This window comes from Ictalurus furcatus, chromosome 16 (assembly GCF_023375685.1).
Source record: "Ictalurus furcatus strain D&B chromosome 16, Billie_1.0, whole genome shotgun sequence".
NCBI classification, from domain to species: domain Eukaryota; kingdom Metazoa; phylum Chordata; class Actinopteri; order Siluriformes; family Ictaluridae; genus Ictalurus; species Ictalurus furcatus.
The window spans coordinates 3,009,026-3,025,476 of record NC_071270.1 but is presented as its reverse complement, the minus strand read 5'-3'; the positions used below and the strand labels follow the sequence as shown (position 1 = coordinate 3,025,476).

The following is a 16,451-nucleotide window of genomic DNA, read 5'->3' as shown; positions in this document are numbered from 1 at the left end:
AAAACCCTGACAAAAACCTGAACAGGAGAATACAGCTTTCGTCATTCATCAAAAAAGAATTTCAAAGTCATGTGTCTATATCCAACTATATTTTAATGGTGATGTTTTTTAAATCCAGGTCTATGCTATATTGTCATATGGCGGTGATGAGAAGTAGAGGGTTGCACCTTTTTTTTAAAAGTTTTAAATAATAATAACAATAATAATTTAAGAAAATGTCAAATCTGAGATTCATCCATCGATTTTTTTTCCTCAATTCCACAAAAAGGAAGAAAAAAAGAGTCTAATACGAGTCTAATAAGCGTCTCCTTTCATAGTACACTATTTGTAATAATTTAAAATTTGTTAATAATTATAATTTGAGGTTGCACACCTGTACACAATTTTTAGATAATAATTTACATTGGTAATTATGAATTTTTTCATTTAAGTTTAAACTTACATTTAAAAAAAAAATTCTGTTTGTTCAAAATAAAATGAGGACTAAATTTGTATGGAATTAAATTTGTGCCAGAAGTCTTGAACGTATCTTTTCAAGAAATGAACAAAATATACAGTGAGAAAGAAGGAAAATACTCTGAAACAAAATATCTATAAAAAAAAAAAAACTAAACAAACTCAGTGGCAAAAATTTAACATGGACTTCACATAAACAACATTCTTTGTTAACGGTTTTCTAAGGTGCGTTTTCGTTTTACGCTCTGCAACTTTACGTTCACCATTCTGGCACAAACTTCTCATGTGGGCGGGGCTTAACAGCAATTTACTCTCATTGCCTAGTGAGATTTGTATCGACGGCTCGAGTGTCCAGCTGAGGAGGAAGTTGATCATGATGACGACGCTCCGTACCGTTCCTGAGAGCTCATCTCGAAAAAACCGTCATATGAGACTTCCTCACATATTAATTACGAACTAACATACTGACTAATTAATACGCTAAGTAATTTCCACTACAAAGTATAAACACTATAACTATACCGAGAACCGCATCCAGAACGCTCTCTAAAATTCACCACACTGAAGTTTTTACTTCCAGGCCAGAAAGCTGTCGATCTTAATCTCACTAGCCAATGAGAGTAAAGCTCTGTTAAGCCCCGCCCACACGAGAGGTTTGTGTCTCTAGGTCTGCACTACCGTATATTGCACTGAATCTATATCTAAATGTGTAATTTTCAATACTTGTAACACTGACGTAAAATTGAGGTGCTAGGGGTGTGCAAACTTTCATTCCGCTGTAAGTGGAAAAGGTGAAGTGTCCCCAATCTTTTCACATGCAGTGTACGTAACCTGTGTGAAGGATTCGCTTACGACTCCAAACATTTTTTTAACACCGACATTTTATCCATGAGTTTCTGTTCTGTGTTGAGAACGAAATAACTCTTGACATTCTGGAAAAGAAAAAAAAAACACCAAACAAAAAAGTATGTGTCATTTAGACCTGAATGGCTCAGTGTGTCTTGGATAAACATGACGTTCACAATCGCTGTGATAATGAAACTATTGCTCAGAGCTGACTCACGCCGAACAACGGCCTTTTTCTTCAGCCGCTGATCCTCAGCGTGAGAAATCAGAGATCCGTCCTGATACAGAACAGCGGCTGGAAAATGCTTCTAAAAGCTTAGTGGAAGTTCAGTAGTGATTATAAGCTGTTTATTCCGTGGCTTCGTACGATGTCCAGTCCGTGCAGTGCAACTTTTATCTTAGAACATTACTGCAACGTCCCACGTTATGTGCTGTGATGTTGCGAATAAACTGCTAAGCGGTCGATATTTAAATACCTCTCTCTATTATCATATCTCCACGTTGAAATCGGTGAAGCCCTTTCTCCCTTCGTTCACCAGCAGAGGCCTTTCAGTCCGGGTGTGCCACACCAGCACCTGCAAAATCGCATTCAAACCTTTTTAAGTCAGCGGAAAATCTGAAAGCACGGAGAGCAGGTTTTCACATCTCGCAGACAGGATAACAATTACAAATGAACACACGAGGGCCAGTTGTATTAGAACAACTTTCTATACAGATATGTACGTGAGAGAAATTTAGGGGCGGGGGGTGGAGGGTGTCATTAGATGGTAGAGGTAGGTGGTGTCATCCAATCGACCCCCCATTACTGTTAACTAATAATAGGGTAATTGTTTCTATGTTATTATTATTAGTAGTAGTAGTAATAGTAGTAGTAGTAGGGGTGATGGTGGTAGTACTAATAATAGTAATAGCTGTATACACACACACATACATACACACACGCAAACCCCCGATCAGCCATAACAATACAAGACCAGAAGAGCTACAGTACAGTAGCTCTTCTGTGGGATCGGACCAGACGGGCTAGCCTTCGCTCCCCATGAGCATCAGTGAGACTTGGGAACCCATGACCCTGTCGCCGGTTCACTGGTTATCCTTCCTTGGACCACTTTTGGTAGGTACTGACCACTGCATACCGGGAACACCCCACAAGACCTGCCATTTTGGACAGGCTCGGACCCAGTCGTCTAGCCATCACAATTTTTCCCTCGTCAGAGTCACTCAGATCCTTACGCTTGCTCATTTTTCCTGCTTCCAACACATCAACTTCGTTCACTTGCCACCTAATATATCCCACCCCTTGACAGATGCCATTGTAACGAGATAATCAACGTTATTCACTTCACCTGTCAGTGTTTTGGCTGATCGGTGTATATATATTAGCCTAAGAACCAGTGACACTTTTTACAGCTTTCATTTTGCAAATATTACACCAAGTGTTCACGGTGTCATGGTAATAGTAATAGTAGTAGCAGTAAATATCATTTCAAAACTTTAGACACATTTTACATAATCAGAACAGAAACGATGCTAACGGGTTCACCTTTGTGCAGTTATCAGCCTTGGGCTCCAGCTCGCTGAGAGTGACCAGCTCCCCCAGCAAACTGCTCTCCTGGTATCCTCCTTTAACGCCATTCAGCTTAAAACAGGCCTGAGGTTTACTGAGGATGAGCTGGAGGTTGATGGCGAACCCTGCCATGTCGATCGCAAACGGCCGGTGAGGGTCGAAGACGGTGCTCCAGCCGTACACTTTCCCCAGGCTGTTGATTTTAGGCGACTCGTAACGTAGGCCGCCTACAAAAGCGACGGGCCAGACGGAGACCTTCTGGGTTGAACGCATCTAAAGTATGGTGAGGGAGGAAAAAAAAAACACAAGACATCTTTAGATTATGCATTCACCCTCCAGAATTATTGGCACCTTTTCATAAAAATTTGCAGAATGTTTTGGATAAAATAAACAATATTAACAGGAAAAATACCTTAATTGTTCTTAATCTCTAAGTTTATAAAAGCTATTTTTTAAACTGCCGCAAGCAACCCCCCCCACCCCCCCCCGCCCACCACCACCAGCACCAAAAAAAAAGTTTAAAAAAAAATTATTGACACCCCTAAAAATTTTAAACAAATTTCCATCCTTTAAAACAAAATATTTTTAAAAGGCCCCAGGAACTGTTTCCCCGGGATGTAAATATGAAGTTGCACACCTGTAAAATGGCCTTCAACACAAAACCTATAAATGGTGATGCTAATTGGAAATTTGCAAGAAATTAGGCCTTATGTCTCTTTCCTCCACAGTGCTGAGGCCCAGTAGGTTCTCTTTTTCATGAAGGGTGAAATATTGTTGATGCCGCTGTTCCACTGTTCGATTTCAATTTCAGATATCTGTATTTCAGCAACTCTGTAGAAAACCTTTTTCATCCAGCTAGCTCCACAAGCTTAGGACGTTAACAAATTTCTGTTCTTCTCACCTCCTCAAACAGCTCCAGGCTGTACGTGTTGTCGTCGTCAGCAAAATACACAACCCCCTGTTGCCGGGCTTTGTTGCCAAGGTTTTCTCGGAGCCAGCGCAACCCGAGGTTCCTCTGCACTGTTCCACGTGGCACACGACGACCCCTCGCCTCCCTGCGCATCCGGTGAACGCGTGGCGTCTCCACATTCAGGTGTGTGTAATTGATCATGGAGCTCCTCAGCAGTCTGGAGACGAGCGGCGTCCTGCGTGGAGAATCTTCCACCACAATCCAGTGCAGGTTAGGGACATGCAGGAGCGTGTTGGTCAGGCGCGTGAGCTCGGCTTTCTGCACGGCTCGGGTGTAGGTAGGCGTGATGACGTGGATTGTGGGCAGCAGGTCGGACCACGGTGGAGGACGCCCAAACGAACGTTCTCGGAGCACGCTGTTGTCCGTGATGCATTTTTCTTTGAGGTGATTTCTTCGTACGTTGATGCTGATGACCTCATGCCTACCATCTGTGAGAGGAGTAATAAATAAATCGGAATCAAAAATGAGCAGCAATGGAATACCAAAGCGAGACAAAAGTACAAAATCAACGATCATAGGTGTGCTGTTTATTACTTCCTGTACATGATATACCAGGATATTTAAAAAAAAAATGATGAATAAAACACAAGAGGGCATTATTATTGGAAAGTAATCAATCAGGGGGTTGTGTGATGAAGCGGAGTTACTGTTACTACTTTGATCTTCTCAGAGTGTTTTATTCCTCTTATACCACACCAATTTGCCAATGATTACAATTTTTTAGCTTATTAATGAAAACTGTGGTAGTTTTTATCCATGTATAGATACATTTAATGTTGTGAAACATTATAGAACTCGTAGCGATCTGGAGAGAAATGATTTAAATATTTATTTACTCTTGTGTGCGACGGGCTGTGGCGTGGCAGGACCCTGATGCCACATGCTGATGAGTAAAGTCCATGGCAGCACAATTAGCACTAGCGCAAGGACGTCTCGTCGCCTCGGCATGTCCAAGTCCTGCTCTACGCCATGCCATAAGCTAATGATGAGGGACATACAGTCATCATATGGTCATTCTAGAGGGAGAGAAAGACAAAACTTTCAGTAAATTTCTTAGCTGTCTTAGCCTATTTCTGAATGATTAACCAGCCGTGAGCTTGCAGTAGTTAATACTAATTAATGCTAAGAAATGCAAAAATCCTTTGCATACAACAATACGTTATAAATACAGTATAACCGTAAGCTGCAATCTGTGGGGCCCAAGCACCAATTGAGGTCCAAAGCAAACCCGAAGTGACCAGTTGCATAACTATAGATTAACATACTGATAGGTTGCGTAATAGTAGCTCAGCGGTGACCATGTTTTTTAAGCAGCCCAGTCAACATCAAAAATCCACTAACCAAATTTCAGTTCAATCGGACGTAAGGTTCTTGAGAAACACTTATTTGAAATTAATTCCACCACCAGTGGATGTCCACACCCCACACTTTGCAGACGTCCTCAGATTGTTGACCAAGTATCATAAGAATCTATTCAAGCAATCACAAGTTACCACTGTTTAAGTAAATTACGCTCTGCCCCACCAGAATTGATTGGCCCGTGGCAGCCATGTCGTTTATAAATCTCAAAATCCTTTTGATAACTCTTGAGGCGTTGACTCTGCTGAGTAACTTGACACCAGTTTTATAAAGAAAGGCCAAAAATCCAAGGACTAGTTTGCAAAAGGAGGTTTCATGTATTATTATGCAAATGATCTTGAAATTGATGCGAGCGGAGATAAATGGTGCAAATCGCACATTTGTTCTCACTCAGCCAAGGAATCAGAGAGAATAAAAGAGTTTGTGTCTAGGACAAAAGGTAAGAAGTATTATTAGGGGGCCAAGCATTTGTTTTTCTCTGCTAAAATGGAATCATTTACAATTTGGACCATTTAGCTAAATAGTTCTCACTAAGCCAAGGAATCAGCAGAATTGAATTTTTTTTATTTTGTCTTCAGGAACAATGGTTCTCAAGCCATTCCGTTTTAGTGGAGAAAAAGAACTGCTCTGCCCCTTATTAAATCCGCTAACCTATGCCACAGGAATCACTGAAAGACAAAACAGACTTGAGACACATTTAAGTTGTTATCCAAGTTCAAGACTGAGTTTACAGAGCAGTCCAATGTCCAATTAAGTGAGACCTACTGAATGATAACATGACAAAAGGAACTTTAAAGATATTAAAATAAATAAATAAAAGAACATGAACAACTCACGTGTTCAGGAGGACATGCTGGAGGAAGCAGTTGTGCATTTCCAATGTATCAAAGATCTGTAACACACAACACAAAGGAGTGACAGGTCAGTAGAACAGTATAGGAGGTAGCATTGCCACCTCACCTCCAGGGGGTTCCCAGTTCGATCCAGAGCTCACGTTCCTGTTTGTACAAAGTGTTTGATGTTGTCGACCTGTCTGTGAGGGGTCGCTCTGGGTTTTTCCAGTTTCCTCCAAACTCCAATTTTGACTTCCCCTAGGTACGAATGTGGGTGTGTGTGTGTGTGTGTGTGTGTGTGTCTGAGGTGCCCTATGATGGACATTCCATGAAGGGTATATTCTTGCCTGGCAACCCTGACCAGGATAAAGCATTTACTTAAGACAAACGAATGAAAATCATTTCCGGTAATGATTTCTGTATCTGTATCTATCTGTAAGTAACGTGTAAATGAAAAAGAAAGAAAGAAAAAAAAAAAAATCAGCCATACTCACGAACCATGTTTACGTCCTGTCCCTCTGCAATGCTTGTATGCGTCTGTCAGCTTGAGAGGGACTCCAGCCTGGCAGTGAGGCCGGTGCGGGGGCAGACGTGTGCAGTGCCAGAGCCTGTGGAGACGAGAAAAATCATCCCTCTGGAAGAATGTCCCCTCTCATCCAAGCAACAAAGGCACCGATTGTGGACGCTGATGGAGACTGGCAAAGCGGAACAAAGAGAAGAAAATACAGCCTAACAGCCTCGAGATCTCCTCAGTCAAGTGTTTGAAAATATGAGAGTGCGTTTTTGTCTTTCACATCACGTGGCTTGGAGAGAGCGGGGGCTTCTGGATGAGCGCTGTATTATGAATATTCATGAAGGCTTCGGTGGGGAAGATGTGAAGGACTACGCTGGTATACAGCCTGTACTTTCTCTATTCGTTTCAGCAATGAAGATGCAGGAGGTCCCACACACACACACACACACAGTTACACAGAGAGTGTTCACTGTAAATGAAGGTCATGTGCAAAGTGTCCTGAAATCTCTGAAATATGCTAATTACAACACAAATGACCATGACCACAAGAAGAAAAAAAAAGAGTAAAACTGGTTCAAACCAGAACCCTTAATATCTCTATTTCAGACTTATTTGTTTGGATTGGATTGCAAGCTGTTATCAGAAAGAAGCCATGTGCTATGAAGATGTGGAACTCCTCCAATTTGTATCATCTGGTAAGTATTACAGTGGAGCAACAAAAAATGAGGTTCACATAAGTACACAAGTACACAAGTTAGTTTCTACAGGATTAAAGGATTTTCACAAGCTGACCCCAAATACAGATCCATCAAATAAGTACCGCCATCTTTGCACACAATCTTCTTGCCGTGTTCATCTCAACGTCCTATTTCTCCTGCAGTACTTTGGGTGCTACGCTAACCTTTTATTCCATCTTCCTTCATGAGTCAGCTGAGAGGCAATAAGACCTTTAGAGTGAAAAAGAGGAATCTCATTCTATTTAAAAACAGTCCGTCACTGCTCCTCTCTCTCATCCTTCTCTCTGCATCTCTCTGTCGCTCTCTTTGGGTCTGTCACTGCTCTTCTCTCTCTTCGTTCTCTCTGTATCGCTCTCTCTATCTCTCTCGATCTGTCACTGCTCCTCCCTCTTCCTTCTCTCTGTATCTCCCTGTCTCTCTGTCTGTCACTGCTCCTCTCGCTCTTCCTTCTTTCTGTCTCTCTCTCGGTCTGTCACTGCTCCTCTCACTCTCTTCCTTCTCTCTGTCTCTCTCTTGGTCTGTCACTGCTCCTCTCTCGCTTCCTTCTCTCTGTATCTCCCTGTCTCTCTCTCTGTCTGTCACTGCTCCTGTCTCTCTCTTCCTTCTCTCTATCTCTCTCTCTCTGTCTGTCACTGCTCCTCTCTCATCCTTCTCTCTGTATCTCTCTCTCTGTGTCACTGCTCCTCTCTCGCTTCCTTCTCTCTGTATCTCTCTCTCTCTCTGTGTCACTGCTCCTCTCTCTCTTCCTTCTCTCTGTATCGCTCTCTCTCTCTCTCTCTGTGTCACTGCTCCTCTCTCTCTTCCTTCTCTCTGTATCTCTCTCTCTCTCTCTCTCTCTCTCTCTCTCTTTCTCTGCTTATGTAACCGTGACTGATGTGAGAGCTCTTTGGTGGGCTGCTATAAAGATTGCTGGCATGTTTACACCCACGTGGTCGTGTCCCAATTCTACTCAAAAGATCCCCAGGCACTAGTTTATCGTCCAAATCCATTTTCTAAGTCCAGAAATAGATGTGTCTGTCCATATCTGAGTGAAGCTTACTCTACATTGTTTCGTTTTCCCAAAACGTATTGAACGTCTACAGATATAAAATATTTAGCAAGGAAACTTGCAGGCAGAGAGTCGGATGAGTCAGAGTGCATGTTTAAAAACCATCCCAGCAGTAAGATTAATATTGAAAATAACAGTATTTACCTGTGAGGCTCCTCCGAGGGGAATTACCCCAGTTCTGCTCGTTCCCATTCGGCTGCTTTAACATACAAAACCAGATCAGTTCACTAGCTCCTTCCTTTCACAGTTCCTCTAAACTGAACCACCCTCTGACACATTCAGTGAGCATGCACACTGCGGTGGAAATTTGGATACATTACTTATTTCTCTTATCTTGTGTCAGTATTCTGTCCTGTTTAACTACTGAAGTGTAAAGTCTTCTTATCTCTCTTTTTTCTTTCTTTCTTTTTTTTTTTTTTTAGAAACACTGTGGTTCTTAGGAAGGATGAAGTTCTTAGAAAAGACCATCTTAAGTTCCTAGAAAGAAGAAAACTACTCCAGACATAGATCCGTGATCAACACACGAATAGCACAAAGAACATGCTATCAATAGGGGGCTGAGGTGTTGATTCTCGGTAGACATATGCCCTATTGCTGTTCCTATATTTCTCTTCAGCCTCGAGCAGAGAGACCTACACTCTCTCCTCCTTTTCATTTGGTATGAGAGCTGGGCCAGTCTTGCAAGATGCTTAATAAACCTATGACCTAACCTACCTACATGTGCAGATTGGTAATTTTTTTTTTTTCAGAATACACACTGCCTCACACACACACACCAAAGCCTGTGTATGTGTGTGACATGGATTCAGAAGACTTGAGACCTATGTAGGTGTGTTTCATCACTATCCACATATACACAAATAGAAAAACTATTTTGCAGTCTGATTGCGGTGAACAAAATGATTCTTTTATTAAATTAAAGAAGTGACTCAATGACAATGACAATCACGAGTGTGTTGTCATGTTTGGCTGGTCATGGAGTTCCATAGGCAGTCTTAACCCTTCCCTAACTAGTGGCACCAAGCCACTGTCGCCTTGAACTTCCCCTTTAATGCCAAGTTCCCTGAAGAGAAGTGGAACAGGACTAAAATAAACCCTGTGAGTTCAAATTCAAACGCACGAGCCAACTGGAAATACATGCTATTTTAAGCTTAACCCTGCAGTACCGTGAACATCTGCATGTGTGTGATTTCGGATCACGGTTTAATCATTCAAATCTGCCTCAGCAGAAGAATCATAAGAATAGTGTGTGTGTGTTTCTGCCTTCGTGATGACAACAATAGCATGCTACATGCGCGCGTGATGCACCATGGCGCAGCACGATGATTGACAGCTCGGCAGCCAATCAAAGCCGAGATCAGGGATTTAGGGCGGGCGTTCCTCCAAGAGCAAGCGGTTTTCAGCTATGTGTCCCGAGAAGATGGAGGTACATTTTATTTCATCCCCCAATAAATTATAAGTTAAATGTATTTAATCAGGGTTTAAACAGTAAAACTGTGTGTATGAAAATTGTGCGTGTGTATATATAGATATATCGTAGCGGTCTGCATGTCCTCTAACGATTCTCTGAATCAATTCCGATTCTCAAGTGTAAATATATACATTTAAAATGTAACCTGCAGTTTCCTGTTGTGGTATTATTTGTTTTGCTTCTACATAATTACGAGAATGAGAATGAAGTCGGCTCTAATTTGTGAAAAATAACTCAAAATTAATAATAATAATAATTTAATGGCGCTGACGGATAAACGAATCGACTCCTTTTGAACGACTCGTTTATGCGAACCGATCAGGCGATTCGCTTCTCAAGCAGGAAGAAATCTCAAATTGGCAATTATGCTACTTGTTATTATTATTTTTTTAATTATTTGAATAATTTCATTGATATTTACCATTTTGTTCCGTCAATTTTTTTTTTGCCTTAGGCTTACTTTCTAATAGACAAGAAATGTTACTGACACTGAGGAAGTTGTTTAAACAAACAGGCCGTTATTGTGTTATTGTGGTTTATTTCATGGTCTGGTTTATTTCATGGTACACTGGAAACATTCAAGATGTTTACATACCGCTTTAGAACGGAGTTTTAGAAGTAGTATGTCATTTTGAACATTTTTCTTGACGTCTGCTTTGAGAGGTGAATCAGATGAATCAAGTAGCAGAGTTTGATTCACCTAACGAGTCAAATGTGCCGAGTGAGCCGTAACTCAAACCGCCGACGAGAGTTATAGTATGCATGTACAGATGGTGGCATATGTGAGGACCAGAAATATCGACCACGTTTTTGCTGTGGCTGCAAGTACAAGGTGAATGAATATGAACATCAGATGTTACGCTAATTTAATTAAACTCTGGACAGCCCAACCAAGGTCTCGCATGACTGAGATTTAGGTTTTGTGGTCGATTTTTTTTTTTCCCTTTATTCCCAACATCTTTCTTGTTCCAGGTGCTTTGGAGAGAGACGAGCCATCTGTGATGAGCACGAGGAGTTCAGATTTGTTTTAGAAGACCAGAAGAAGCTGAAGGAACCTCTGATTCTTCTACAACTCCGGGTCTGTCCTGCTTCTCTGTGTGGAGCTGAGATGACTCTTCGGAGACCTATTCACTGAAAGCTCTTTTTTCTTCTCTTCTTAAAGTCTGTGAAGGTTCTGCAGCATTTTTATTTCATTCTCTCAAGAAAGCATTCCTCATCTCAGTGAGCGGAAATATGGGGGCTGCCGGTTACGGCTATTACCGCACGGTCATTTTCACCTCGATGTTTTTGGGTTACCTGCTGTACTACTTCAACCGGAAAACGTTCTCCTTTTTGATGCCGTCGGTTATGGAGGAGATCGAGCTAGATAAGGAAGAACTCGGTGAGTCTCGATTGCTGCAGTTTACAGCTGTGAAATCCGCCCAAAGTTTGTAAATCGTTTGTCCGAAGGCGTGCAGATGATCCTTTAGTTCCTCTTTGAATTAAATTTGGTAAATGTGTACTGATATATAAGTTGTTTTACTTAAAGATGAATGATTGTCGGCCGTTTTGCGCGATCCTTAATCGAATCATCCCATTCCTCTGTCTCAGGTCTGATCACGAGCAGTCAGACTCTGGCATACGCCATCAGTAAGTTCATCAGCGGAGTGTTGTCGGATCAGATCAGCGCCCGCTGGCTCTTCTCCTCCGGCCTCCTCATCGTCGGGGCCATCAACGTGCTCTTCTCTCAGTCCTCCAGCCTCACGGCGTTCACCTTCCTCTGGTTTTTGAACGGCCTCGGCCAGGGATTCGGCTGGCCGCCGTGCGGCAAAGTGTTGCGCAAGGTCAGACGCTTACTAAGTGCTCGTGCTGAACCGAAGGTGTTAGTTCACAGCTCACGTTTCAAGACATTTTGACATAATTAGGTCTTACCCTTGGACGGTTGCCATTACAGAAGGTCAGCGTGCACCTGTTATTGGGAGTCAACAGCACTACAGCTTAAGTTGTAGTTTAGAACATGTGCAGATCAGGTGTCACATACGTATGCAGGAATTTTTTAAATTTGTATAGAATTTTGCATATAGATTATATAGATTCCCCCGCCCTTTCAATATTATGGGCTGTTTTGTCTAGATTTGTGATATTTATAACAGGGGCAAATACTTATGCAAAGTATGTTTGCAAGGGTTGAGTATAAATAGGCTTTTGGAATGTCTTCTGTTACAAAGAATGGTATTTACTCACTCTCTCACACACACACACACACACACAGACACACACACACTGCTGAGAAAACCCATATCAAGATCTCCACTGAGATTTCGGTTTCAGTTCAAACCACTGAAATGGTTTTATGGTTTAGTAGTATCCTTGTCTGGATTTCACTACAGCAAGAAATAGATGTACATAAAAATGTTCACGAAATACATTACAGCAGTATTTATAGTGACTTCGTAAAAAAAAATCCTCCCCGGTTTTCCCAACGCAGTGGTTCGAGCCGTCCCAGTTTGGCACGTGGTGGGCCGTTCTGTGCTGCAGCATGAACCTGGCTGGGAGTTTGGGTCCCATCATCACCACGCTGCTGTCTCTGTACTACAGCTGGAGGAGCATCATCTGCGTCTCCGGTGTGATCTGCATGGCCTTTGCTTTCGTCTGCCTGCTGCTGGTGAAGAACGAGCCCAGAGATGTGGGTCTGCCCAGCATCCAGGTTGGCACCAAGAAGGGCAAAGGCAAAAAAGGAAGTAAGGGCTCGATAGTAATTTTCTCCTCTACAGCCGACACTCACACATTTTCCTTTCCTTTTCCCGACCTGCTACGTGATGCCTTCCAGCTAAATAAATAAACATTTCGTTACTTTGAGCAGAACGACTTTACAAGTCAAAACACGACATTCAGCTGAGAGATGTACTGTATGGTTGCCTAGACAACAGGCCACACGTCTTGGGAATTTGGGGTCACGCCCTTTATATTCGTGACCCCTTGAGACCGATTACAGTTATATAGAAATAGTTTTGTAACAGGAAGTAACTATATCCATGTAATAAAATGATTATTTTTATTAATGAGTTTTTAGTTTTCAAATAATACTTTTATTATTATTTCATTAAATTGTGTTTCTGTGTGAATGTCTGTGTGAAACGGCACAGAGTTTTCTTTCCTGTTTCAACCCGCTCTCTGTGTTTCCTCTCACTGAAGCCCCGAACGATGAGAGCACGTTGAAAGAGTTCCTGTTGTCTCCATACCTGTGGGTTTTGTCCTTCGGTTACCTGGTGGTGTTCGGGGTGAAGATCGCGTGCACCGACTGGGGGCAGCTGTTTCTCATGCAGGAGAAAGGCCAGTCGGTCATGATGGGTATGACCGCAGCACCTTCGCCCAAACTTTTAGCCCAAAAGAAGACATTTACACAAAGTATTTTTGCAAACAGAATCCAACAAGAACTATTCACATAGTAGTTATTGTTTTAATGCGTCGGAGTCTTAGAGATTTTTGTTTTCATTCCTGACGCTTCCATTTACAGAGCTCGTTTTTAATAAAATGTAGAGTTATATTAACTATAATCAGACATATAGTCACGCCCTTGCTTCTTTTTCGTAGGCAGTTCGTACATGAGTGCCCTGGAGGTCGGAGGTTTCGCTGGTAGCATCGCAGCAGGCTTCATCTCTGACAGAGCCGTTGCCCGGGTGTGTGTGTGTGTGTGTGTGTGTAACCTGTCTTTGTACTGGACAGCAATCTGTAACGGCTTAACAGCATAAATTAATCAAAACGTTTCATTGCGGTTTAAACAGCAAGGACTGGGGACACATGGCAACCCTCGTCATACACTCCTCTTAACCATGATGGCGGGCATGGCCGTGTCCATGTATCTCTTCCGAGTCACCATCACTCCGGATGTCCAAGAAGTATGCCGTTTGTATTGAATGCTAATTTATTTTGTATCAAATACCTTTCGGACTTGATTCTCACATTTATACATCATTGCTAGTATGAATGAAGCGTTCTCTTAATCTCGCTCTATGTCCTTGAATTGTACTTTTTTCTTTAAAAAAAAAAAAAAATGGTAATAAGTATTCAGCTAGCATAGATGTAGCATTCGGATTTGTTTATGACTTTATGTTTATCTCTGTTTGATGCATGTTAATTAATCCCATATTTCCTGATCGGTTCCTTCAGGAAGCTCCACTCTGGGTTATCGTTCTCCATCCAGTCTCTGTCCTCACTGGGCTGTCTGAGAAAGAGGTACGGATGTCTCTGATTTAATCATATTTATTATATATAGCCTATATATGTTGTAATAGATGCATATTGACGCAAATGTCGATACAAGTCCAGTATTAAAAAATGCTATTACTGAGTCAATACGATGTGATGTCGAGCTGTTTGTTTATGACCCTTACGAGAGGCCACACCTCCTTCACGAGAACCGACCCACCCTCCCACCCCCCAGCAGCCACGCCTCTTTTCAAAGAGCTGTTTTTTTAAATGAGAGTAAATTCCTGTCTTTCCTTCCACCCAGCTGTGGATATTGACTCTCGGTGCTGCGTTTGGATTCTCGTCGTACGGCCCGATCGCGCTGTTCGGGGTGATCGCTAGCGAGAGCGCTCCATCGAACTTCTGCGGGACGTCACATGCCATCGTAGCGCTTATGGCGAACGGTACGTCTTACGTGCAATTCACTTACATCTTTAGATTTTTTTTTTTAATATACTCAGAATAGTAACATGACATCAGATCAGTTAATACAAAATAAGCAGTATTGATGTCAGGAGTGTGTGTAGGTAGGAGTTGATGTAAGACTACCACTAAAGTGCCCATTTAGTGTTATATTTACCAGCAATGGTCAATTTGATCACTTTTTATTTCATCTTGCAATTCTACATGCACCTGATGGTCATCTTTGTAATCTGAATATGACTTTTGGTATGGTTCAGTTTGTCTGACTAGTATACTTGACGTGAAGTGTTCATAAATGCTTTTGCTGTGTGTGTGTGTGTGTGTGTGTGTGTGTGTGTGTATCAGTCGGTGCGTTTCTTGCCGGCCTGCCGTTCAGCACCATCGCCAAGCGCTACAGCTGGGACACGGCCTTCTGGGTAGCGGAGGTGACCTGCGCCCTGACCACTGTTTGGTTCTTCGTGCTGCGCAACATGCGCACGAAAATGGGACGAGTGGACGAAAAGAATGACTGAACAACACACACCGAACACAACACACTACTCAAACCCCGCCAATGTGAACCTTGCTACAGCAGCAACCGACTATCATCTCTGCTCAGAAAGAACACTCTTCGTTAAATGTATTTGTAGTGTTAGTTATAAGCTCATCTGAGTGCGGATGTCACGGCTGAAGTTCCACACTTGCACCTGGAACGTTGTGGGATGACAGCCAGAGAGCCACGTTTGAGACGTGTGATCCTGAGTGGCTCAGCTTTGTTGTATGTGTATTGGATTTTGCTGCTCTTTGGATGAAAGAGTGTTCTGAATAAATAACCATACACTGAAGTACTTTACTACATTGTATGTGTGTGTGTGTGTTTGTGAAAGACAGTGAGCATGTCCAAAACTGAAAACAATAGAAGCTGGCAAGAGAGCGAGCTAAAAATAAAAATAAAAGCTCACATGCATTCATGTTGTTAAAGGGAACCCTGACTATGAAGACTTGTTTGGTTCATTAGATTAACGCTGACATCCGCTATATAAATCCACTATACAAAAACATTGATGTCAGTTTTTAAAATAAATAAATAAATAAAATCCTTGCACTCGTAGGCCGCCATTGCTGTTTACGTCAAGGTGCATTCTGGGTAGTGACGTCAAATGTTTGCAAACGTCTTGAATCTCCAGCGACGTAAACATGTCTTCAGCCTTTTCGATTTGAACCCGAGCGTAACATAAGCGAGAAGGCTAATATAGAAGATGTTACTGAAAATGTCCATCAAAATGAAGACGATCAGAGAGGTGAGGAGGCGGGAGTGCGGCAAAATTGACGGTGTCTGTGTAGCAACTGCACATCTATGCCGACCGAGAGCGTTTGTTGTTCAAGGTAAGCGTATGGATTAAACTATCGTTTTATGATGAAAGCTAAGATTCTTGTGATTCAATTGATATAAACCATTTTGAGCTACAATCAACAGCAACTACAATCAACATCTCTGTCAGACCACCAACATACAAACAAACATTTATGAAACAGGGGCAACTCACCTAAGCCTCATAGTAATCCACTGATCCATAACATCCTGACAACAACAGTCCTGTTACACTGGCAAAAGTCCAAACAATCCAATTATGTAAAAATATTTAGTCCACCTTTCAGAAGAGACCAAAACTATGCATGTACTCCAAATGGTTCTAGAACAGCTTTAATTTTACTTTGGGTAAGCGTTTTAGACTAATTTTACAGGAGCATTATGTCATGAGAATATACTGTAAAAACGCACTAACAAGATGCTTACAGGTTTGATAATATTTACACATATCCCCTGTATCACCGCACACAAGAACTAGAAAATTACAGCCAAAAGTAGCACAGCATGGCGTTCTTTTTGTGCTGCAGGGGCTAGTAGCTACTTCTTGAGTGCAACCATTTTACGTCATCGGCTCAGAGCATTGCGCATGTCACGTAATGGCGGCCTCTGCAGGTTGAATATGTATTAAATATTCATTTAAAATATTGAA

General features: G+C 42.0%; 2 protein-coding genes across 6 annotated transcripts; one reads left to right on the top strand and one right to left on the bottom strand.

Annotated features, from left to right (window-relative positions):
* Positions 1-3: 3 nt before the first annotated feature.
* Positions 4-9,046, bottom strand: b3gat1b (beta-1,3-glucuronyltransferase 1 (glucuronosyltransferase P) b). 3 transcript variants are annotated; one of them, XM_053645493.1, is made up of 6 exons: positions 8,475-9,046; positions 6,530-6,639; positions 6,035-6,090; positions 3,771-4,855; positions 2,846-3,142; positions 4-1,877 (listed from the first exon to the last, which is right to left on the bottom strand). In XM_053645493.1, exons 4-6 carry the CDS (start codon positions 4,434-4,436, stop codon positions 1,791-1,793), a joined length of 1,050 nt encoding a protein of 349 aa, XP_053501468.1. In that variant the 5' UTR covers positions 4,437-4,855; positions 6,035-6,090; positions 6,530-6,639; positions 8,475-9,046; the 3' UTR covers positions 4-1,790. The 3 variants fall into 3 exon arrangements, with proteins under 3 accessions (XP_053501468.1, XP_053501469.1, XP_053501467.1); XM_053645494.1 differs by lacking the exon at positions 8,475-9,046 and having other exon boundaries at positions 3,771-4,267; positions 4,676-4,855; positions 6,530-7,188; XM_053645492.1 differs by lacking the exon at positions 8,475-9,046 and having other exon boundaries at positions 6,526-7,188.
* A 3-nt stretch (positions 9,047-9,049) lies between these two features.
* On the top strand, positions 9,050-15,283 carry slc37a4b (solute carrier family 37 member 4b). 3 transcript variants are annotated; one of them, XM_053645488.1, is made up of 10 exons: positions 9,050-9,756; positions 10,774-11,182; positions 11,392-11,624; positions 12,269-12,521; positions 12,976-13,131; positions 13,375-13,460; positions 13,566-13,679; positions 13,951-14,016; positions 14,294-14,432; positions 14,797-15,283. In XM_053645488.1, exons 2-10 carry the CDS (start codon positions 11,035-11,037, stop codon positions 14,961-14,963), a joined length of 1,362 nt encoding a protein of 453 aa, XP_053501463.1. In that variant the 5' UTR covers positions 9,050-9,756; positions 10,774-11,034; the 3' UTR covers positions 14,964-15,283. The 3 variants fall into 3 exon arrangements, with proteins under 3 accessions (XP_053501463.1, XP_053501466.1, XP_053501464.1); XM_053645491.1 differs by lacking the exon at positions 9,050-9,756 and having other exon boundaries at positions 9,797-10,879; positions 10,964-11,182; XM_053645489.1 differs by lacking the exon at positions 9,050-9,756 and adding an exon at positions 9,798-10,633.
* Positions 15,284-16,451: the final 1,168 nt, after the last annotated feature.